This window comes from Pituophis catenifer, unplaced genomic scaffold (assembly GCF_029215685.1).
Source record: "Pituophis catenifer annectens isolate HBS135680 unplaced genomic scaffold, rPitCat1.0.hap2 SCAF_4, whole genome shotgun sequence".
In the NCBI taxonomy this organism is placed as follows: Eukaryota; Metazoa; Chordata; class Lepidosauria; order Squamata; family Colubridae; genus Pituophis; species Pituophis catenifer.
Window position 1 is genome coordinate 128146352 of NW_027256884.1, and position 25350 is coordinate 128171701.

At 46.9% G+C, this 25350-nt stretch overlaps 1 protein-coding gene across 1 annotated transcript in view; it reads right to left on the minus strand.

Moving 5' to 3' along the window:
* The window catches only part of WNT11 (Wnt family member 11), a 530657-nt gene that overhangs the window by 9789 nt on the left and 495518 nt on the right, over window positions 1-25350 (minus strand). The window contains exons 3-5 of the mRNA XM_070942997.1: window positions 12742-12977; window positions 11397-11674; window positions 7849-8141 (exon numbers count right to left, since the gene is read on the minus strand). Of these exons, the coding sequence (XP_070799098.1) occupies window positions 7849-8141; window positions 11397-11674; window positions 12742-12977 (807 nt within the window). The remainder of the gene's footprint in view (window positions 1-7848; window positions 8142-11396; window positions 11675-12741; window positions 12978-25350) is intronic.

Below are 25350 nucleotides of genomic sequence, written 5' to 3' on the forward strand. Positions count from 1 at the left end.
CTATAATAATAATCCCAGAATCCTCTCAATCATCCTTCTAAGAACATAGAATAAAAGAATTGGAAGGGACCATGGAGGTCATCTAGCCCAACCCCCTGCTCAAGTAAGAGACCTTATACCATTTCAGACAAGTGGCTGTCCAGGCTCTTCTTAAAAACCTCCAGTGATGGAGCACCACGATTTCTGGTGGCAAGCTGTTCCACTGGTTTTTTAAATTTTATTTATTATTTTTTATTATTCATATTTCTATGCCGCCCACTCTCCGAGGACTCTGGGGCGGCTTACACCAAAGACAGTATACTAAATAGCGTATTGCCCCCCAACAATCTGGGTCCTCATTTTACCCACCTCGGAAGGATGGAAGGCTGAGTCAACCTTGAGCCGGTGAGATTTGATCCGCTGATCTGCTGAACTAGCAGTCAGCTGAAGTAGCTGCAGTACAGCACTCTAACTACTACTCAGCTCATTGGTTAATTGTCCTCACTCTTAGGAAGTTTCTCCTTAATTCCAGGTTGCTTCTCTCTTTGATCAGTAGCAGTTACAGAGTTGGAAGGGACCTTGGAGGTCATCTAGCCCAATACCCTGCTCACGCAGGAGACCTGTACTAGGGATTCGAACCGCCGAACTGCCAACCTTTCTGATCGACAAGCTCAGCCACTGAGCCACCTAGTTGTTCTGTCCCCGTCCCACACGCACACACACCAACAGACGTTCAAAGACTAAACCAGCCGGCAAAATCCTTTTCCTTATGATAACGGAACTTGGCAACAACCTAGTGGCTGCCTGCCAAGAGTTTATGACTTACGAAGAGGAGAGATAACTTCTCCCCGCTTCTGGTACATCAAAAGAAACAGCTCAATAATTACAGAGTCAATCAAGTCCAGAGATAATCCAACAAAGTCTATAGCAAAAGTCCGGCAAATGCGGAATGGCGTGGAAGCTTTCAGCTTTGTTCGTCACAAGGTTTGACTGGCCACCACGCTCCCTTTTATACCCTGTGGGGTGTGGTCCAGTGACTCAGCCTAATCTCGGGCACGCCTTTTCTTCTGTTGCGCGCGCTTATCTCTGCGACGCTGGCGTGGATCCAGCCAAGACTCATTACCCTCATCACTGTCCACCTGTGGCTGCGTGGACGTGCTTGACCCCGGCCCTATCTCTTGCCCTTCGGTGGATACCAAAGGCATTGCCAGAGAGGAGGGTCCTGGAGAGGGAGGCCTTGCCAACTCCTCTCCTTTACTCTTGGAGTCCTCTCCTGCCGATGACACAGGCTCAGGTAACGGAGCCACAACACTAGTCCAATCTGTTGCTCAGGCATGAAACCCTATACCAGTGATAGTTAACCTTTTTGGAGCTGTGTGCCAAAAGTGCCACCCCCAAATGCAACGCTAACGCCCCACCCCCTGTGTGTGTGCATGAGTCTCCCCGCACTGAAAAAAGTGACTTGTGACCGTTTTTCACACTTACGACCATTGCAGTATCCCTGTGGTCATGTGATCAAAATCCAGTCACTTGGTAACTGACTCATATTTATGACAGTTGCAGTGTCCCGGGGAGTAGTGGGTTTCAAATCCCGTCGCTACCAGTTCATGTCTCCGGCCGCCGCTACGGGTTCGCCAGCAACCCACCACTGATCCCGGGGTCATGTGATCCGTTTTTGCAACCTTTCCGGCAAGCCAAGTTGATTGGGAAGCCGGATTCACTTAACCACTGGGTTCCTAACTTAACAACCGCAATGATTCACTTAACAACTGCGGCAGGAAAGGTCGTAAAATGGGGCAAAGCTTACTTAACAGCTATCTTGCTTAGCAGCAGAAATTTTGGGCTCAATTATGGTCATAAGTCGAGGGCTACCTGTATTTAAGAGGAATGTTCATATAACAAAAAGGGGAATCGAAAGAAAAAGAAAAAAAGAACAGTGCGAGAAAAGGAAAAGAAAACTGAAGTTAAGAAATGTATAAGTGACTTTGGATTTTCTTTTCAACAGATTTGTATTGCAACTCCTTCCTAAACGTTTTGCAAATTCCTTCAGCCCCTCGCTTAATCTCCATCTTTCTTCATCTTCAAGCCATAAATCTCCAATTTATTTTTTTACTTCTTTCAGCAAAAGTCCATATATGGTTTTCAGTCTTTCAACAAATCCTCATAAATATGGTTGTTTTTCTCTGACAGGTCAGTTTTGCCATTTCTGCAAATTTTGATGTTTTCACAAAAGTCAATTTGGAAACTGGATTCACCGAAACAACCATGTTACTCATTTAACAACTTTTAACAAATCTAATAATTTAATCAATTGAACAGCTTTAGCAACAGAAATTTTGGATGCAGTGGCGGTCGTATGTCGAGGACTACCTGTATAACATAAGGAAAAAGAAAAAGGAAAACAGAGCCAAATCTTTCCTTCCCTTATCACTGCCTTATCACGATTCCTATCTGCTTTTTTTGACCTTTAAATTTCTCAGCAATCTTTTTAAATGCCCTCAATTTACTTTGAAGGTTCTCCTGACCTGTGTTTTTGTCACTGGTGGGAAATAAAACACAACTGTTTTTGCTTCTTTTGACTAACTGTTCATTTCCCCGCAACCGTGTTATTAATTTAATAAGTCCCTTAAAATTTTTGATCACATGTGAAAAATGGTCGTAAGTCACTTTTTTTCCAGGGCCGTTGTATCTTTGAACGGTCACTAAGCGAATGGTTGTTTAAGTCGAGGACTATCTCTACACGATTCATAAGGACGAGACAAATGCAAGCAATTTATAAGAGCAAATTGCGGGAATAAAACCTGGAAATACCTTGACAGGTGTGATTAATCAATCCCAGCTCATTGCAATATTCCGCTATGTCTGTATTCCAGCCATAAATCCATTAACTGCCCCACTGAAATATTGAAGGGAACTCAGCAGATGGAAACAGGAAGACAAAGGTGGGTTGGAGAGGGAGGGGGGGGCATGTTCTGGCAGCGTCCTTGCTCGGACACCCCGCCTTGAGGGCTCCCCCAGGCCCTCTTTGCAGAAAGCTTCAAAAGAGGAAAAGCCTTCAGTTTCTTCAGCTGCCAGGAGGACGGAGGGAGGAATAGAGAGGAAGGAAGGAAGGAAGGAAGGAAGGAAGGAAGGAAGGAAGGAAGGAAGGAAGGAAGGAAGGAAGGAGGGAGAGAGGAAGGAAGGAGACATAAGGATGGAAGGGAGGGAGGGAGAAGGAAGGAAGGAAAGAAGGAAGGAAGGAGAGGGAAATGGAAAGGAGGGAGGGAGGGAGGGAGGAAGGAGACATAAGGATGGAAGGGAGGGAGGGAGGGAGGGAGGGAGAAGGAAGGAAGGAAAGAAGGAAGGGAGGGGAGGGAAATGGAAAGGAGGGAGGGAGAAGGAAGGAAGGAAAGAAGGAAGGAAGGGGAGGGAAATGGAAAGGAGGGAGGGAGGGAGGGAGGAAGGAGACATAAGGATGGATGGAAGGGAGGGAGAGAGGGGGGAGGGAGGGAGAAGGAAGGAAGGAAAGAAGGAAGGAAGGGGAGGGAAATGGAAAGGAGGGAGGGAGAAGGAAGGAAGGAAAGAAGGAAGGAAGGGGAGGGAAATGGAAAGGAGGGAGGGAGGGAGGGAGGAAGGAGACATAAGGATGGATGGAAGGGAGGGAGAGAGGGGGGAGGGAGGGAGAAGGAAGGAAGGAAAGAAGGAAGGAAGGGGAGGGAAATGGAAAGGAGGGAGGGAGGAGAGAGGAAGGAAGGAAGGAGAGGGAAATAGAAAGGAGGAAGGAAGGAAGGAAGGAGACATAAGGATGGATGGAAGGAAGGAAGAGAGAGAGGAATGAAGGGAAGGAGGAAGGGAGGGAGGGAGGGAGGGGGAAGGAAGGAAGGAGACATAGGGATGGATTAGTTCCCAAAGATCAGGGGTCAAGGCCTGCCGGCCTGATCCAACCTTTAGGGGGCTTAAATCCGGCCTGCAGGGCCGGCCTGGAAATATCAAAGGACTAGCCCCCGATGCCTCTGCTGGCCAAAATGGGCTGCATGTGGGGCCCTGGCGGCCCGTTTTCGGCCTCCCCGGCCTCCTGCAGCACTTTGCTGGCTGAAATGGGCTGTGCAGGGGCCTCTGCGCGGCCCATTTTTGGCCGGCAGAGTGCTGCTGGAGGCCGAAAACGGGGCAGAGGGGGCCATGTGCACCCTCCCGCACCCCATTTTGGCCGACGGGGTGCTGCAGGAGGTGTCCGTCCCATCTCCCCCCCTGCTCTCCCCCTCTGCCAGCCCGCGGAGGAGAACTACAATGCCGATCCGCCTCGCGAAGAAATCCAGTTTGTTAACCCTGCTATAGATCCTTCCCTATATCTCTTTTGTTGACTATGGAGTCCAGTGCTTATGAGCTTCCAGATGTTAGCCCAAACATCTGGAAGACGAGGATTACCAAGTCCTCCCTCTCTGAAGGACACCCCCTCCACCAGCCCAACTGCTGTGTACAGGAAGTCCCCGATTTACAACCATTTGTTTATAGTGACTGAAGTTACAACAGCACTGAAAAAAAGTGACCTACGACCATTTTTCACACTTACGACCATTGCAACATCCCCATAGTCACATGATCAAAATTCAGGTGCTTGGCAATTATTATTATTATAATTTATTATTATTATTATTATTATTATTATTATTATTATTATTATTATTTTATTTCTATACCGCCCTTCTCCTGCGGGACTCAGGGCGGTGTACAGCCAGGATAAAACATTGCATATAAAATTTAAAAACAGTTTAAAAAAAATTAAATAATTTCGGCCCAAGATATTAAAAATAACCCAATTAAAACCAAATGGACTCGTATTTATGACGGTCGCAGTGTCCCGGGGTCAGGGGATCCCCTTTTTGCGACCTTCTGACAAGCAAAACCGATGGGGAAGCCGGATTCATTTAACAACCGTGTAGCTCACTTAACAACCGCCGTGATTCACTTCACAACGGTGGCAAGAAACGGTCGTAACATGGGGCAAAACTCACTTCGCAACCGTCCCGCCGAGCAACGGAAATTTTGGAGCTCAATTGTGGCCGTAACTCGAGGATTACCTGTATTGGGATTTACTAAAAAAAGGCTTAGCTAACGTTTCTTGGCCTAGCTAGCCTACCTCGAAGGGCTGGTAGGGGACTTGCTTGGTGCAACCTCCAGCTGTGCCAACACATCAGCCTAACTGAGGGAAGCTGAGATCCCAGCCGACAACTCTGCAAAGCTGAAATTTCCCCAGAAGGAAATTTCACCCGGGGACTGTATATTTTCAAAACAAATAAACGTGCATTGAAAGATCTCAGATAGTCTGAATCCAAAGTGCCTCAGATGTAAACGGTTCTGTTGGACTCTTTCCAGGCCAGCTGGACCCCTGCCTATTCGCCGCGGGGCTGCTCCAATTCTAAGACTTTTGTTTGGCCAAAGACAAGGAGCGTTTATCTAAAACGAAAAATCTTCCGGGCGAAAAGCAAAATATTAAGACAACTTGCAGGATGGTTGGAGAACCGTACATTAGGACATCATTCTACCTAAGCATCAGCCTCGGGCAGCTGCCCTCCAGATGTTTACAGATTTATCAGAGTTGGAAGGGACCTTGGAGGTCATCTAGTCCAACCCCCCACCCAAGCAGGAGATCGTACACCATTTCTGACAGATGGCAGTCCAGTCTCTTCTTGAAAGCTTCCAGGGATGAAGCTCCCACAACTTCTGAAGGCAACTTCTGTTCCGTCGGTTGATGGTTCTCGCTGTCTGAAAATTTCTCCTTATTTCTAGGTTGAATCTCTCCTTGATCAGCTTCCATCCGTTATTCCTTGTCTGGCCTTCGGGGGCTTTGGAGAATAGCTTGACCCCCTTCCTCCTCTCTGTGGCAGCCCCTCAAATATTGGAAGATGCTCTCATGTCTCCCCTGGTCCTTCTCTTCACTAGACTAGCCATGCCCAGTTCCTGCAACCATTCATCGTATGTTTTAGCCTCCAGTCCCCTCATCATCCTGGTTGCTCTTCTCTGCACTCTTTCTAGAGTCTCAACATCCTTTTTTATAATATGGTGACCAAAACTGGATGCAGTACTCTAGGTGTAGCCTTACTAAGGCTTTATAGAGCGGTATTAGTACCTCTCTTGATCTTGATTGTTAATCCCTCTGTTAATGCAATTTAGGATTGCAGTGGCTTTTTATTTATTTTATTTTATTTTATTTTAATTTGATTTATATGCTGCCCTTCTCCGGAGACTCAGGGCGACTTACAATGCGTTAAGCAATAGCCTTCATTCTTTTGTATGTTTATACAAAGTCAGCTTATTGCCCCCACAAACAGGGTCCTCAATTTACCTACCTTAGAAAGGATGGAAGGCTGAGTCGACCTTGAGCCTGGCGAGATTCGAACCTGCAGTAATTGCAGGCAGCTGAATGTTAATAACAGGCTATTAGTCTGCTGTCCGCACACAGCTGGCTGCCACCGCACACAGCTGGCTCATATTTAACTGGTTGTGTTGGATAATCAGCTCCCATCAATGCCTTTCAGTGTTGGGGATGATGGAATGGTACTTGATTTTTAATTTTGGGGCCAAATTTATATATATTTTAATTGTTTTTTTAATATTTGTATTGCATGTTTTTAATTCTGGCTGTACACCGCCCTGAGTCCTCAGGAAGAAGGGCGGTATAGAATTTGGAAATAAAATAAAAAATAAATAAAAATAAATAAAATAAACTTGTTGGGAAACATCCAGCCAGGCAGGGAGGAGGAGTTAAGTGGGGAATTAGCCTCGCATCGTTGCGCAGCTGCAAAAGTTCCAGGAGTGATCCTTCCTAAGCTTCATGCAATCTTATCTATCTATTTATTTATTTATTTATTTTATAGCACTGAACATCACTTTTCAAAAATGATGTAAAATGAGGCCACTTCTGTGACAACTTGTTTATGATCAACACAACCGTACAAGCAGTGGTGAAATTCAAAAAAATTTCCCTACCCTTTCTGTGGGTGTGGTTTGGTGGGCGTGGCTTGGTGGTCATGTGACCGGGTGGGCGTGGCTGCACAACTGACTCACACACAATGCAAAAGCACCTGGACTTGACACAAAATGGCCCCTGCAACAAGCAGGAAACCTCACAGAGAGCTCAAAAACAAACTATTACACTTTACACAAAAATAACACAAAAGCTGCACAACTGACTCACACACAAGGCAAAAGCAGCTGGACTTGACACAAAATGGCCCCTGCAACAAGCAGGAAACCTCACAGAGAGCTCAAAAACAAACTATTACACTTTACACAAAAATAACACAAAAGCTGCACAACTGACTCACACACAAGGCAAAAGCAGCTGGACTTCACACAAAATTTGCCCCTGCAACAAGCAGGACAATCAGGCACAGCTGATTTTCTCACAGCTGATTGGTACTAAAAAAATGCTAAATAAAAAAAAAGTAAAGTCATTTCCTGGCACAGCTGATTGTCACACAGCTGATCTTTGGAACTTTTTTATTTTTTACTTTTTAAAGCATTTTTTTACTACGGTTTGGGCAAACAGGTAGTAAAAAAATGCTTTAAAAAAGTTTTTTAAAAGTTCCAACGATTGCGCGGCACAGCTGATTGTTGTACTTTTTAAAACATTTTTTTACTACCAGTTCGGGCATACGGTAGCAATTATTACTACCGGTTCGGGCAAACCGGCCCAAACTGGTAGCATTTCACCCCTGGGTACAACTATATAATTCTGGGCTCAATTATGGTCGTAACTCAAGAACTACCTGCACCCTTAAACTGGGCTCCAAAGAAAATACATTTTTCCTCAGCTGTCAAAAGCAGCCATCCCCAAAGGGGTCCAAAATTCAGGAGAGCCATCCATGCCCACACCTGGACACTCCTTACCTGTCCTGCGTCCCGTAGGAGCCCACTTTCTCATTCTTCATGCAAAAATCCGGAGAACTTTGCAGGTATACCAGCTCGGATTCCTTCACTGGACGGATATCAAGTTCCTTGGGCACCAGATGCTTGCGAGTGCCCATGGGACGATGGACAACCTTGGTGGCCGAAAGGTATCTGTTTTTTAAATCCAGGGCGATGTCCTTCAAATCTTGAAGGCCCTTCCAACAGGTCTTGATGGAACAGGAGCCGGAAACTCCGTGACACTTGCATTTCATCTCCAAAGAGGCTTTCAGGGACTGTTGGAAAAAACAGCAATACAAGAACGTTGAAAGAACAGTCCCTCTTTCTGCCAACATCCAATTTGCTTGGTGACATGCCTGCCCGGGAACCCTGAATGGTGCATAACTATCTGTCCTCAGGGTGAATAGAATCCTAGAGCTAGAAGGAACCTTGGAGGTCTTCTCATTCAACCCCCCTACTCAAGGCATAGACCAGTAATGGCGAACCTTTTCGGCACTGAGTGCCGAAAAGGAAGCGTGCATGCATGTGTAGTTTGCACATACACGTCTGGGCCGCAACCCAGAAGATAGTGGTCGATTTCAAAAAATTGTACTACCGATTCTGGGGGTGTGGTCTGGTGGACGTGGCATGGCTTGGTGGGCGTGGCAGGGGAAGGATACTGTAAAATCTCAATTCCCTCCCCACTCCAGGGGAAGGTTACTGCAAAATCTCCATTTCCTCCCGATCAGCTGGGACTCGGGAGGCAGAGAATAGATGAGGGCGGGGCCAGTCAGAATTTTTACTACAGGTTCTCCGAACAACTCAAAATTTCTGCTACCGGTTCTCCAGAACTGGTCAGAACCAGCTGAAACGCACCTCTGCCGGAAGAGGAGCTGCCTAGGGCGCATGCGTGCGCCCAAAAATGAACTTCTGGTTTCAGCTACTGAACTTCCGGTTTCAGCCAGTTTCTCTTCCGGGTTTCTGGCTTGCATGCATATGCAACGATCAGCTGGCCAGCGTACATGCTCACTCAGGAAAATGGACGACTAGTTTCTAGTTTCCGGCACTGCCGCATGCAAAAAGGCCAGCTGATCGTTGCGCGCACATGCGCGCCAGAAACCCGGAAAAGGAACGGGCGACGCTGTGTGTGCCAGGCGACATGGCTCCACGTGCCAATTCGGGCACGCGTGCCATAGGTTCGCCATCATGGGCATAGACCATAGAGCCTTAGAGCAACCCAGTCAAATGTTATTCAATCTGTGGAACAACTTGCCTGCAGAAGTTGTGAATGCTCCAACACTGGAAGTTTTTAAGAAGAGATTGGACAACCATTTGTCTGAAATGGCGTAGGGTTTCCTGCCTGAGCAGGGGGCTGGACTAGAAGACCTCCAAGGTTCCTTCCAACTCTCTTATTCATTCTGTTTCTCAGTGATGGAGCACTCACAACTTCTGGTGGCAAGTCGTTCCACTGATTAATTGTTCTGGCTGTCAGGGAATTCCTCCTTAGTTCTAAATTGCTTCTCTCCTTGCTTAGTTTCCATCCATTATTTCTTGTCCTGCCTTCTAGTGCTTTGGAGAATAGCTCGACCCCCCTCTTCTTTGGAGCCCCTCAAATATTGGAATGCAGCTATCATGTCACCCCTAGTCCTTCTTTTCGTTAAACTTCCCGACAAATGGCTATTCAACTTCATGAAGACTTCCAGTGATGGTGCACCTGAGGTAAGTCATTCTATTGACTAACTTTTCTCACTGTCAGGAACTTTCTCCTTAGTCCTAGGCTGCTTCTCTTGATTCGTTTCCACCCATTACTCCCTGCCCTGCCTTCAGGTGCTTTGGAGAATAGGTTGACCCCCTCTTCTCTGTGAAAGTCCTTCAGATAGTGGAAGACTGTTATCATGTCCTCTTGATCCTTCTCTTCAAAGGCTAGCCATATCTACCCTTAGCTCCCTCAGATATCTGCCACATGATTTATCCTCCAGAATCTTTGTCATCTTTCTTGCTCTTCTCTACATACATTGTAGGATCTCAGGGTTTGGTCCAAAAGTCAGGTGTGATCTGATCTAGCGTGGTGTGATCTGCCTGTTTTTATACACACTGCCCGCATGCAAGATTTGATCACACCACTGATGATCTCTTGGACCAAACCCTTCGGCCACCTCTGTGTTAGAGACTTGCAAACAAGGCCTCTGGAGCAAGCAAGGAAATTTACACAAGCGATGGATTCAATTTCTTCCCCAGGGATAAGTTTGTCCTGTTACCTGTGGATCTCCATTTACGACCGTTTAATGACCACCAAAAGTTAGAATGGCACTGAAAGAAGTGCCCTTCGGACTCTAAGGCAGGGGCGTCAAACTCGATTTCATTGAGGGCCACATCACGGTTGTGTTTGACCTGGGGAGGTTGTGGCCAGGGTGGGCATGTCCAGTGTTGTGGTCCGCCAGCAGCCTGCGAAGCTGGCAGCGGAGTTGGACAGTGAGGAGGTTGGAGAGGAACATGGGCCAGTCCTGGAGTCTGGGGAAGGCTCGGACGAGGGCTCTGCATCGGAGGCAGAGATAGGGCCATCTGGGAGTGATGCGCGGACTCTGGAGCCTCCAGAGTTGGACATCAGAGAGACAGAGGAACAGGAGGAGCCTGTTCCTAGTGCACGCACGTGCAGAGCTGCCAAAAGGCAAGAACAGTTAAAACAAAAGGGACAACTCAGGAGTAAGGCCTGGAGATGATTGGCCCCTCCCATAAGGCTTAAAAGAGGAGCAAAGGCACGTGGGCCCATTGCAGGAAAGCAACATTGTTAATTCTGTCCCCAGTCGGCATCTCTGTTTGATTCTGGACTCCGTGGGGCTTTGCCAAGTAGATTTTTGGCAGCGTGTCAAGGGAGATAAAGGTTGGTGATTATCCCGAAGGACTTCTCCCAAAGGACTTTTTGCAATTAATTGGGACTCAGCTGTGAATGAACGTAATTCACAGCTGTTGCAATAAAAGAGGTTTTTGGGACTATTCGTGTGTTTTAAGGACTCAGGAAGCCTACGTCACAACAGCCAGCTCGACATCACTCATGTCAAGGGGCACCTGTGGTGGCCCGGACGGGGCTGGGGGAATCCTCCTGTAGCTCTCTGCCAATGAAAACAGAGCAGTACGCGGCCCTCCTGAGCTCCGTTTTGATTGGTAGAGGCACCATGGGCCAGTCTTTGCTATTTCCAAGGTGGCCCCGTGGGCAAAATCTAAGCACCGTTTGTGCCGGATTTGGCCCGCAGGCCTTGAGTTTCACACCCCTGCTCTAAGGCACCAAAAAAACCGAGCAACCAAAATGAGTCCTCCCACTTACAACCCTTACAGCAAACACCCCCCTCCCCCAGAGTCGCCTGATCAAAATTCGCGGGCTTGGCAACTGGCATGTACTTATGATGGTTGCAGCGTCCCCAGGGTTGCGCGATTGCTATATGTAAACCTTCCCAGCTGGTTTCTAAGCTGGCAGCTTAACCGCTACACGAAACTATTCATGGGTCCAACCCCCAATTTGATGATTGCACAATGACAACAAACCTCTTGGTTACCTGTCTCCCTACTTCACTGTTGTGTAGATGCATCAGCTTATTGGCTTGTGATCCTGATTTTTTCATCTTCATGGGAGCATCTGAAAATTTGGACCCCATGACAAGACCATAGTTGAGGTTGTCAGCACATCCTCCCCAGCGATACCCAGGTCCAGGTGTCTCACCTGGGATGGGACCACAGGAGCAGCCAGGGAGGTCCCCGGTAGTGCAGGCTCGGGCGATGGTGTGGCTGATGGCTGCGGCGGAGAGAGCGTATACAAAAGCAGACTCCCTGGTACCTGGAAAAGAGACCGACAGCGTCACACATCGTTCTGTAAAACAGCGGTCCCCAAACGTTACAACTTGACAACTGGGCCTGGCCTAGCATTGGTGTGTGTGTGTGTGTGTGTGTGTGTGTGTGTGTGTGTGTGTGTGAGAGAGAGAGAGAGAGAGAGAGAGAGAGAGAGAGAGAGAGAGAGAGTGAGTGAGTGAGTGGCAGGCACTGGCACCCACGTGCATCTCCATTCGTGCAAGCAGCAGGCATACGGGCCCTCCACTCCAGAGGTGGGTTTCAGCAGGTTCTAACCAGTTCTGGAGAACCGGTAGCGGAAATTTTGAGTAGTTCGGAGAACCGGTAAATACCACCTCTGATTGGCCCTGCCCCCATCTATTCTCTGCCTTCTGAGTCCCAGCTGATCGGCAGGAAATGGGAATTTTGCAGTAACCTTCCCCTGGAGTGGGGAGGGAATGGAGATTTTACAGTATCCTTTCCCTGCCACGCCCACCAAGCCACATCCACAGAACCGGTAGTAAAAAATGTTGAAACCCACCACTGCTCCACTTGCATGAATGGAGCTTTGCGTGCGTGCCGAGGGTGCTTGCACTTGTGCTCGCGCATGAAGCTCCATTCGCCCGAATGGAACTTCCCGTGCTTGGCATTTCATGTGTGAGTGCATGCAAGCGCCCTCCACTCACGCAAGTGGGGCTTCGCGCATGCACACGCTTGCCCATATGTCCCCACAGCCCGGTTTCAAACAGGTCGCGCATTCTAAGGGTTGGGGACCCATGCTGTTGACCTAATTTTTTTTTACTACCGGTTCTGTGGGTGTGGCTTATTTTGTGGGTGTGGCTTGATGGTCATGTGACAATTCTTTAGGATTTAGCAAAGGTACTGGTCTACCAGGCTTTTAACTGCTTGCAGAGCTGTACTGGTCTACTCATTTGTTTTTGCAGGCACCGGTCTACCACCACACTGCCTTTTACTACCTGTAAAGAGTCAGGGGTGAGCGGTACTTAATCGAGGAAGTCGGGAAAAATTTTAGGAAGACATTCCCCCCCCCCGACACCCCTTCCTTTTTCCCTTTACCTCTCTCCAAATCCAGCAAGTAATTCGGAGCTCGCTCAATGGACGAGCAATTCCACCGCATGTCGGAAAAGGCTTTCCGGCACGTCTTGATGACCTCACGGGCAGCCTGGATAATCGTCTGCATCAGCTCCAGGTTGCTACGACAAAGTTGTACTTGTGAAACGACCAGGCCTTCCAGCTGCTTGCAGTGCTGGCTCTGGTTCAAGGCCAAAGCCGAAGGAGTCTTGAACAAAGCTCTAAAAAAAAAAAAGGAAAGGAGACCACCCGGTGAGCCAAGCCAGCTGCAAACACAACCTCCAGAAGGAAAACTCTGTTACTGCTAGTTACTAAAATAGTTACTACTATTGAGCGAGGTAGCACATACACTGTACCTGTGCATTTGGTTCTTCTTGCCTAAATGTAGAACCTTACTTTTATCACCATTGAATTTCATTTTGTTAGATAGTGCCCAAGATATATATATATATATATATTAGATATCTACCTAATAGATTTATATTGCAGTTACCGTATTGTTTAGTAACCTCTGGGAAGTTTTTCCTTCTTGTTTGCCAATTAAAAAAAAAAGTTGGAAGGCTTTAGGGGGGAGACTTGTGACTAAGGCTTATTGAGTAATTATAATACACAATTAGTCCCCAAAAGACCTATTTTATTGTAACAGCTGAGAATTACGTTCATTCCCAGCTGAGTCCCAATTAGTTACGAAACAAGTCCTTCAGAAGAAGTCCTTCAGGATAATCACCAACCTTTATCTTCTTTGACACCCTGCCAAAGGCCTTACTTGGCAAAGCCCCACAAAGTTCAGAAACAAACAAGAGATGCCGACTGGAAACAGAGTTAGCAACGTTGCTTTCCTGCAAAAGGCCCCAAGTGCCTCTCTTTCTCTTTTAAACCTTATGGGAGGAGCCAATCATCTCCGAGCCTTACTCCCGAGTCGTCCCTTTTGCTTTAGCTGCTCTTGCCTTCTGGCAGCTCTGCGCATGCGTGCACTAGGAACAGGCTCCTCCTGTTCCTTTGCCTCTCTGCTGTCCGACTTTGGGGGCTCCAGAGTCCGTGCATCACTCTCAGATGGCCCTGGCCCCATCTCTGCCTCCGACGCAGAGCCCTCATCCAGGCCTCCCCAGACTCCAGGACTGGCCCATGTTCCTCCCCAGCCTCTTCACTGTCCAGCCAGCCAGCTCCGCAGGCTGCTGGCGGACCACAACAGAGAGGATGGTGGGTCACATAGTTGGAAGGCTGCTTGGGTTCCGGATTCCAAATCCTCCGAGAAGGAAGTGCAAAAGGTTTCCTAAATTGATAAAAAGCCCTCGGATCGAAACCTCCTCTAATCCAGGACTTTAACCGAGGCTATTAAAACCCACTTTACTTCTGCCATAAAATCCATCCATTAAGGACCTCCGTCGACCTCCAAGCCGGCCAGATGGAACTGAGCCCACGGATGTGATGGGAAGAACATGTGTCAGTTCCACATAGCTAAGATAGAGGCTCTACTACAAGCTCGACCGGGTTGATTTGAGGGTCCTTTTACGACTGGGAATAATCCTGAAGTTACTTCGGATGAGGCAAACTTGGAACGGTTGACCTCTCTGTGAAAGGCAACCATTAGGCAGCCGTCTCCCGTCTCCGAGTGGACGGAGGAAATCTGAACGTTTCTCAAACATGCTCCCAGAGGGCCAGAGTTGCTCTCAGTTCTTGCCAACTTTTCCATTTTCTTTTCCAACTGTATTACAGAGAGGGCTTCCCTTCTCTGGGGAGGACAAATGGATGATTGGCAGCCTGCGAAGATGACTCTCCTCTGACTAGGAGGAGATTATTTTTCCACCCCTGGTCCTGCTTCTAACAAGATGAAATTCCTGCCTTTCTATCTATCCTGATCCCTATCTAACAAAATGAAATTTAACGATGTAAAAATATGTTCTCTCTCTCTCTCTCTCTCTCTGCTTCTTTCTCTGTCTCTTTCTTTCTCTCTCTCTATGTATAAAATTTATATCTCTGTCTCTGTTTATCCTATCTATCTATCTATCTATCTATCTATCTATCTATCTATCTATCTATCTATCTTTATCTATTCAATCTATTTATCTGTCTGTCTGTCTGTCTGTCTATCTCTCATCATCTATCTATCTATCTATCTATCTATCTATCTATCTATCTATCTATCCCTCTCTCTCTCTCATTTATCTCTAAATCTATCTATCTTTATCTATTCAATCTATTTATCTGTCTGTCTGTCTGTCTATCTCTCATCATCTATCTATCTATCTATCTATCTATCTATCTATCTATCTATCTATCCCTCTCTCTCTCTCATTTATCTCTAAATCTCTGTCTATCTATCTATATTTATCTATCTATTCGATCTATTTATCTGTCTGTCTGTCTATCTCTCATCATCTATCTATCTATCTATCTATCTATCTATCTATCTATCTATCCATCCATCCCTCTCTCTCTCTCATTTATCTCTAAATCTCTGTCTATCTATCTATCTATATTTATCTATCTATTTGATCTATTTGTCTGTCTGTCTCTCTATCTGTCTCTCTATCTATCCATCCATCTCTCTCTTATATTTATCTATCTATTCAATCTATTTATCTGTCTGTCTGTCTATCTCTCATCATCTATCTATCTATCTATCTATCTATCTATCTATCCATCCCTCTCTCTCTCTCATTTATCTCTATCTATCTATCTATCTATATTTATCTATCTATTTGATCTATTTGTCTGTCTGTCTCTCTATCTGTCTCTCTATCTATCTATCTATCCCTCTCTTATATTTATCTATATATCTCTGTCTCTCTATATATCATCAATTTATCTCTCTCTCTCTCTCTCTCTCTCTCTCTCTCTCTCTCTCTCTAATCATCCATCCATCCATCTTCTCTATCTCTATCTCTATCAATCATCAAAACTTTTTTATTTCATCAAGCCGGGCTGGCCTAACTCTCCAATGGTGTAATTTTAATTTGAATTTTAAATGGGGGATTTTAGCTGTCGGGCCAAATTGTTTAATATATTTTTTAATTGTTTTTAAATTTTGTATTCTATCTTTTTTACCTATGGCTGTTCACCGCCCTGAGTCCTTCGGGAGAAGGGCGGTATATAAATTTAAATATTAAATTAAATTAAAATCTCTATCTATCTAATGGAATGGAAGGATTGATACTCCTTGCAGACAGCTGGTCATTTGCATCCTTTTAGATTTAGAGGGTCTTTGAAACACTTGGAGGTTTATCTGTGTCCTCAGGGTCACCTGAGTAGTGCAAATGCAGTGGTGGGTTTCAAATTTTTTTTTTACTACCGGTTCTCTGGGTGTTGCTTGGTGGGCATGGCATGGCTTGGTGGGCATGGCAGGGGAAGGATACTGCAAAATCCCCATTTCCTCCTGATCAGCTGGGTCTCGGGAGGCATAGACTAGATGGGGATGGGCCCAGTCAGAGGGGGTATTTACTGGTTCTCCGAACTAGTCAAAATTTCCGCTACCGGTTCTCCGAACTACTCAAAACTTCCGCTACCAGTTCTCCGAACTACTCAAAATTTCCGCTACCGGTTCTCCGAACTACTCAAAATTTCCGCTACCGGTTCTCTGAACTACTCAAAATTTCCACTACTGGTTCTCCGAACTACTCAAAATTTCCGCTACCAGTTCTCCGAACTACTCAAAATTTCCGCTACCGATTCTCCGAACTACTCAAAATTTCCGCTACCAGTTCTCCAAACTACTCAAAATTTCCGCTACCGATTCTCCGAACTACTCAAAATTTCAGCTACCGGTTCTCCGAACTACTCAAAATTTCCGCTACCGGTTCTCCGAACTACTCAAAATTTCCACTACCGTTTCTCCGAACTACTCAAAATTTCCGCTACCGGTTCTCCGAACTACTCAAAATTTCCGCTACCGGTTCTCCGAACTACTCAAAATTTCCACTACCGTTTCTCCGAACTACTCAAAATTTCAGCTACCAGTTCTCCGAACTACTCAAAATTTCTGCTACCGATTCTCCGAACTACTCAAAATTTCCGCTACCGGTTCTCCGAACTACTCAAAATTTCCGCTACCAGTTCTCCAAACTACTCAAAATTTCCACAACCGGTTCTCCGAACTACTCAAAATTTCTGCTACCGGTTCTCCGAACTACTCAAAATTTCCACAACCGGTTCTCCGAACTACTCAAAATTTCCACAACCGGTTCTCCGAACTACTCAAAATTTCCGCTACCAGTTCTCCAAACTACTCAAAATTTCCACAACCGGTTCACCAGAACTGGTCAGAATTTGCTGGAACCCACCTCTGTGCCAATGGTTCCTGTAGCCTGCAATTTTTCCTCTGGAAATCCATTTCCTACTCCCACATCATTCAAGGGTCTTCCTCCCAAATTGTATAGCTAACCGTATGTAGAGATTCTCCGTCATCCAGGTCACCGTTGTCCCAAAGATCCTTTTTTCAGGAGGCAACTGGACTTTCTGTTTTTTTTTTTCTTTTGAAAACCAAAAGTCAGAGCTGAAGAAGCTTCGGGGATGAGAAGCGAAACGTCTTCAAAGAAAAGAAAAAACCAGAAAGTCCAGTTGCCTCCTGAAAAAAAGCACCTTTGGGACAGCCGTGACCCAGATGATGGAGAATCTCTACAGACATCTAAAAGATTACATTTTTCCCTGCATTAATATTCCTCAATTTAAGCATCGAACAGTGAAGATTTAGGCAGCAAGAAGTATGAAAGTGCAGCAGTGAATTTATTTATGCTGCATCATTGTTTATTGTCTGCCCACATTTTTCAGAGTTTGGGAATCTGCTTCATGCCTAATTTTTTTCCATCTATCCCACTATTGGTCCTGCAGCAAAAACTCCTGTAGTTTATTTTTTTTTCCTCTGCCAAGTTTTGTTCAGCCTGATGAAAAAGAATTTCCTTCTGGCATTTCCTTCCAAGGAGACGAGAACTTGGGTGAAATTCTGTTGGATTTCTTGGAGAGGTGGGTTCCCATATTTCTTGGGTGATGTGGCATAAGAGCTGCTCAGAATCCCCTTGAACTGCGAGAGAGGAGGTGGGGGAGGAGGAGGAGGAGGAGGAGGAGGAGGTCAATGACTGTGGGATCCTTTAAGCTCTCTGAGCCTGGTTGTTGTCTAGGAGGAGGAGGATGAGAAGGAGAAGGAGAAGAAGAAGACAACCTAACCATAGAATTCAGGGGTTTTTTTGTTCTTTCCTTTCCTTTCCTTTCCTTTTCCTTTCCGTTCCTTTCCTTTCCTTTCCTTTCCTTTCCTTTCCTTTCCTTTCCATTCCTTCCCTTCCCTTCCCTTCCTCCTTCCCCTTCCCTTCCCTTCCCTTCATCCCTTCCCTTCCTTTCCTTTCGTTTCCTTCCCTTTCTTCCTTTCCATTTCTTTCCCTTCCTTTCCCTTCCCCTTCCTCCTTTCCTTCCCTTCCCTTCCTTTTCTCCTTCCCTTCCCTTCCTCCTTTCCCTTCCTTCCCTTTCCTTCTTTCCTTTCCTTCCCTTTCCTTCTTTCCTTTCCTTCCCTTTCCTTTCCTTCCCTTCCCTTCCCTTCCCTTCATCCTTCCCTTCATCCTTCCCTTCCTTCCCTTTCGTTTCCTTCCCTTTCTTCCTTTCCATTTCCTTTCCCTTCCTTTCCCTTCCCTTCCCTCCTTTCCTTCCCTTCCCTTCCCTTTCTCCTTCCCTTCCCTTCCTCCTTTCCTTTCCCCTTCCCTTCCCTACTTCCCTTCCCTTCCACCTTTCCCTTCCTTCCCTTTCCTTCTTTCCTTTCCTTCCTTTCCTTCTTTCCTTTCCTTTCCTTTCCTTTCCTTTCCTTTCCTTTCCTTTCCTTTCCTTTCCTTTCCTTTCCTTTCCTTTCCTTCCCTCCCTTCCCTTCCCTTCCCTTCCTTTCCTCCTTTCCTTTCCTTTCCTTTCCTTTCCTTTCCTTTCCTTTCCTTTCCTTTCCTTTCCTTTCCTTCCCTTCCCTTCCCTTCCCTTCCCTTCCCTTCCCTTCCGTTCCCTTCCCTTCCCTTCCCTTTCTTTTTGAATTATGCTAGTCCCATCTGGGGTTCTATTGAACAAGGAAGGGTTACAGCTTTCTTTGAACCAGCAAACATTATCTGCTTACCCATCTAAATTGCTACCATTCCCCTTGTCCCTCCTCCTTGCCCAAAACCTGATATATATATTGTGTGTGCTTGTCTTTAAGAGCAAAAGAAGTTATTACTGTTCTTCAGTCTTTCCGCTGGTAATATAAACAAGTGTCAAATTAAATTTCAACAATAGCGACAGGGTTTTCAAATAACATTAGGGAGACTGTCAAGAAAGTGTATCGTTCATGGCAAAGGACGGATCTAGTAAGAGCTTAATGCTTTGGGCAAGTAGAATAAATTCACTTAGAATCAGAACGACGCCACGGAGGCAGAGAAAGCTTTGGAAATGGTTTTCCCTCAGCCTGGGAAAGTAAAATGAGGAGATGGACCACATGGAGAACTGCATGGAGAACTCCGGCGCATTCAGAAGTACCCAGTGGTATAGGCCCTTCAGAACGATGTGTTCAAAACTACCCACGGGGAATCCTCAAATTATAACCACAATTGTGCCCACAGTTTCTGTGGCTAAGCAGTTAAGATCAGACGTGAAATCCAGCAGGTTCTGACAGGTTCTGGAGAAACCGGTAGCGGAAATTTTGAGCAATTCGGAGGAACCGGCAAATACCACCTCTGGCTGGCCCCAGAGTTTAGTTTAGTTTAGTTTAGTTTTATTAAATTTGTATACCGCCCTACCTCCCGAAGGACTCAGGGCGGTGAACAGGCACAAGATAAAATACAGAAATACAAAAGTTAAAAACAATTTAAAACCAAATTAAATAATATTAAATAATATTGGCCCACGACAATTAAAATCCCAATAAATTTAAAACAAATTAAAATTTCAATTTAAAATTTAAAATTTAAAAGAAAGGGGAGAAAAAGAGTGAGGAAGGAATGGAGATTTTGCAATATCCTTTCCCCAAAGTGGGGAGGGAATGGAGATTTTGCAGTATCCTTCCCTTGGAGTGGGGAGGGAATGGGGATTTTGCAGTATCCTTCCTCTGCCACGCCCACCAAGCCACGCCACGCCCACCAAGCCACACCACGCCCACCAAGCCACGCCCACAGAATTGGTAGTAAAAAAATTTGAATTTCACCACTGGTTAAGATGAGTGGCGCCTTAGTTTTTGACCTTTTCGCCACAGTTGTTAAGTGAATCTTAGCCTTCAAGTAGGAGACCCTAGACCATGTCAGACAAACGGTGGCCCAATCTCTTCTTGAAAACCTCCACTGTTGGAGTACCCACAACTTCTGGTGGCAAGTCGTTCCATTGGCTAATTGTTCCCACTGTGAGGAAATTTCTCCTTAGTTCCAGGTTGCTTCTCTCCTTGATTCGTTTCCATCCGTCGCTTCTTGTCCTGCCCTCAGGGGCTTTGGAGAATAGGTTGGGCGGCATTTGTTGAGGAAGCTACGCCATCGGTGCTAGAAAGGAGTGGGGTTTGTAAGGAGGAGGAGGAGGAGGAGGAGGAGGGAGGAGGAGGAGGAGGAGGAAGAGAACTGTGAGGTCCTTGGTGTTCTCTGAGCTTAGTTGTTTTGCTGCAGACATTTAATTACCCAACCAGGTAACATCATCAGTGCTAGAAGGGTGTGGGGGTTTGCAGGGAGGAGGAGGAGGAGGAGGAGGAGGAGGAGGAGGAGGAGGAGGAGGAGGAGGAGGAGGAGGAGGAGGAGGAGGAGAATTGTGGGGTCCTTGATGCTCTCTGAGCGTGGTTGTTTTCTTTTTTTTTTGAAAAAAGTTTTTTATTTTTATTTCTTATACACATATTGTCAATGTACATTCTCTTATCCATAATTGATCATATATATATATACATATCTTTTCTAACAAAGCATAAAAATAAAACCATTTTATTTACATTCGGGGCTGCTCTTCTATACTCTCTTTTCCCTCTTTTCACAACAAACCTTCTTCTCCTCCTTCTTTCTTTCCCCTCCCTCCCTCCCTCCTCTCCTCTTCTATTTTCTTCCTCCTCCTCTCCTCTCCTCCCCTACTTCCCCTTCCTCTCCCCCCACTCCTCCCCTCTTTCCCTCCTTTCTCACCTTCTCTCCTGCTCTTGTCCCCTATCCTTTCTTCCTCTCCTTCCCCTTTCTTCCATTCTCTCTCTCCCTCTCCTCCTCTCTCCCTCTCCTCCTCTCTCCTTTCTTTCTCTTTTGTTGTGCAATATTTCCCTTATTTGGTATCCGAGCAACTCCAATTTTCTAATAAGCTTGGTTGTTTTCCTGCAGATGTTTTATTACCCAGTTAGATAACATCATCAGTGCTAGAAGGGAGCGGGGGTTTCCTCTCTGCAAGCAAGCCACTAGTACATCAACACAGGGCAAATCTCACTCCCTTCTGGCACTGATGGTGTCACCTAATGGGGTAACGAAACGTCCACAAGAAAAAAAACCAGCTCAGAGAGACCGTGGACCTCCTCAGTTGAAGAAACATGATTCTACCGCCTTCGCCTTGGCAACGTTTCGATGAAGTCTCATTCGTCATCTTCAGGCTGGTGTTCTCGGCTTCGTGCTTCTAGGAGCAATGTGTGTGATCGCAGCTGTTTCTTCCTTTTAACTGCCAGTGGGGGTGTGAACTGATTGGGTGGGAGCTTGGCTGTGTTCTGATTGGGCGGAGGTGTGTTCTGATTGGTTGGGGGTTTGGCTGTGCTCTGATTGGATGGGGGATTGGCTGTGCTCTGATTGGATGGGTGTGTGTTCTGTTTAGGTGGGGGCTTGGTTGTGCTCGGGTTAGTCTGAGTAGCAGGGGGATTTGAGCTGGTGAGCTGTGTTGCTGTTGTTTGGCTTCGTGTTCGTGGCCGTGCCAACTCTTCATGGTGGGTGTCAGTCTGCTTCATGTATAGATTGGGGGGGTTTAAAGTGGCTAATGATGCAACTGTGGTTTGGCTTCTGGTCCGGGGTCATGTCTCATCATTAGTGTGGGTTTGAGTCTGCTTTCTGCGTGGATGTGTGGTGGTTGCATCCTGTGTGGCTCTCGTGAGTGTGGGTCTGGTGTCATTCTTTGTGTTAGGGACTTGTTTGTCAAACGAGTCCAAGGTTGAGAAACACTGTTTTAGAGGAACGAAGCGAGAAGACAATTCGGCTTTGAAGAAAGAGCCAACTCAGCAAGATTTGCACAAACGCATGACTCCGGAAAAGGAGCACCGTGACCTAGAAATTTTAGGTTAAACAAATCCGATGTGAAATATGAAGTAGCTGTTGACCTGAGCCAACAGCTCAGGTGTTGGCTTGGTGGACTTCAAACAGAGAAGTGTCCTCCTTGAAGTTTGGGACCAGCGGACGATGGGCTTTTGCTAGCATGGAGGAAAACAGCACATCCGTGAAAATGGATCAGATGGTTCTGTTTGGTTTAAGGCAGTGGTGAAATCCAAATTTTTTTTTTACTACCGGTTCTGTGGACGTGGCTTGGTGGGCGTGGTGTGGCTGATGGGCATGGCAGGGGAAGGATACTGCAAAATCTCCATTCCCTCCCCACTCCAAGGGAAGGATATTGCAAAATCCCCATTCCCACCCCACTCCAGGGGAGAGATACTGCAAAATCCCCATTTCCTCCCCACTCCAGGGGAAGGATATTGCAAAATCTTCATTCCCATCTCACTCCAAGGGAAGGATATTGCAAAATCCCCATTCCCACCCCACTCCAGGGGAAGGATACTGCAAAATCCCCATTCCCACCCCACTCCGGGGGAAGGATACTGCAAAATCCCCATTCCCTCCCCATTACCGGGGAAGGATACTGCAAAATCCCCATTCCCTCCCCACTCCAGGGGAAGGATACTGCAAAATCTCCATTTCCACCCCACTCCGGGGGAAGGATACTGCAAAATCCCCATTCCCTCCCCACTCCAAGGGAAGGATATTGCAAAATCCCCATTCCCACCCCACTCCAGGGGAGAGATACTGCAAAATCCCCATTTCCTCCCCACTCCAGGGGAAGGATATTGCAAAATCTCCATTCCCTCCCCACTCCAAGGGAAGGATATTGCAAAATCCCCATTCCCTCCCCACTCCAGGGGAAGGATACTGCAAAATCTCCATTTCCACCCCACTCCGGGGGAAGGATACTGCAAAATCCCCATTCCCTCCCCACTCCAAGGGAAGGATACTGCAAAATCCCCATTCCCACCTCACTCCGGGGGAAGGATACTGCAAAATCCCCATTCCCACCCCACTCCAGGGGAAGGATACTGCAAAATCTCCATTCCCTCCCCACTCCAAGGGAAGGATACTGCAAAATCCTTTTTTGCAAGGCAAGAGCCTTGGTACTACAGTGGTTTAAAGCACCCTGTTATTAACACAGCTGCCTGCAACTTACTGCTGGTTCGAATCTCTCCAAGGCTCAAGGTTGACTCAGCCTTCCATCCTTTCTAAGGTAGGTGAAATGAGGACCCAGTTTGTGGGGGCAATAAGCTGACTTTGTATAAATATACAAAAGGATGAAGGCCATTGCTTAGTGCATTGTAAGCCGCCCTGAGTCTCCGGAGAAGGGCGGCATATAAATCAAATTAAAAAAAAAAAAAAATCTCCCTTCCCTCCCCACTCCGGGGGAAGGATACTGCAAAATCTCCATTCCCACCCCACTCTGGGACCAGCCAGAGGTGGTATTTGCCGGTTCTCTGAACTACTCAAAATTTCCGGTGCCAGTTCTCCAGAACCTGCCAGAACCTGCTGGATTTCACCCCTGGTTTGAGGGTCTCCAGCTGCCCTACCAACCTAAAGCTGCCCCCCCATGATTCATATTCTTTCTTTAGTTGTTGTCTGTTTCTTCTTCTGATCTTGGGAAGGATACAGAATAATAGAGTTGGAAGGGACCTTGGAGGTCTTCTAGTCCAACCCCCTGCTTAGGCAGGAAACCCTACACCACTTCAGACAAATGGTTATCCAACCTCTTCTTAAAAACTTCCAGTGTTGGAGCATTCACAACTTCTGGTGGCAAGTTGTTCCACTGGTTAATTGTTCTCACTGTCAGGAAATTCCTCCTTAGTTCTACGTTGCTTCTCTCCTTGATTAGTTTCCACCCATTGCTTCTTCTCCTGCCCTCAGGTGCTTTGGAGAAGAGCTTGACTCCCTCTTCTTTGGGGCAGCCCCTGAGATATTGAAACACTGCTATCATGTCATCACTGGTCCTTCTTTTCATCAAACTAGCCATGCCCAGTTCCTGCAGCCGTTCTTCATATTCCTCAACTTACGACCACAACCGAGCCCAAAATTTCCAGCGAGACAGCTATTAGATAAGTGAGTTTTGTCCCATGTTAATTGTCTAAGCCAGTGATGGCTAACCTTTTTGGCGTCGCGTGCCAAAAGTGGGCGGGAGCATGGGGGGGGTCGCGCACACACATGCCCGCATCCATAGTTTAATGCCCCCCTATGCATGTGTGCCTGACACACACACACACACACCCGTGCTCTCCTCACTTTTATCACACAATGACAAAAAGGTTACTGGTAGGCCCGGTAGCAGTGGTGGGTTCCTCCCGGTTCGGTCCGGTTCGGCCGAACCGGTAGCGGTGATGATATGATGTCACCGAACCGGTTCTCCCCCCCCTGCTCTCCCACCCCCCCCACATTATTCTTACCTTTTATTTGGTCCCACCCCCAATCTATTGCTGCCTCCTGAGTCCCAGCTGATGACTAGAGGGAAAAAAAACTGTTTAAACTCTTGCCGCGGGGCTTCAATGGGCCGCCCTACAGCTGATCAGTGTTAAAAGCAAACAAATGAGTCGGGTCGTAAGTGCGAGGACTGGTCGTAAGTGCGAGGACCTTCCAGAAATGACTCTGACCAGCTAGACACGCCCACCTAGTCACATGACCTCCAAGCCACACCCACAAAATAAGCCACGCCCACAGAACCGGTAGTAAAAAAATTTGGAACCCACCCCTGCCCGATAGGCCTGTTTTTTGCCCTCGCCAGGCTCCAGAGGCTTTCTTAGAGCCTGGGGAGGGCTAAAACAGCCTCCCCCACTCCACAAAGGCCCTCCAGAGGCCAGAAACGGCCCATTTCCTGACTTCCGGTGGGCCCAGAAGGCCCAAAAATGAGCTGGCCGACGCACGCATACACACTGGAGCTGAGCTAGGGCAACGCTCACGTGCCCACAGATATGGCTCCACGTGCCACCTGTGGCACGCGTTCCATAGGTTCGCCATCACGGCTCTAAGCGAATCGCTACCGTTGTTAAGTTAGCCACACGGTTGTTAAGCGAATCCAGCTTCCCCATTGACTTTGCTTGTCAGAAAGTCACAAAAGGGGATCACATGACACACACACACACACACACCCAGGACACTGCAACGGTCATAAATATGAAACCGTTGCCAAGCGTCTGAATTTTGATCATGTGATCATGGGGGGGGGATGTTAAGTGTGAAAAACCGGTCGTAATTTCCTTCTTTTTCAGAGCCGTTGTAACTTTGAACGGCCACGAAACAAATGGTTTAGGACAGCAGTCGGCAACCTGCGACTCTGGAGCCGTATGTGGCTCTTTCACCCCTCTGCTGCGGCTCCCTGCCACTCAAAATATGCATCACAACTGCCAATGTGCGACACCCGCCGGCA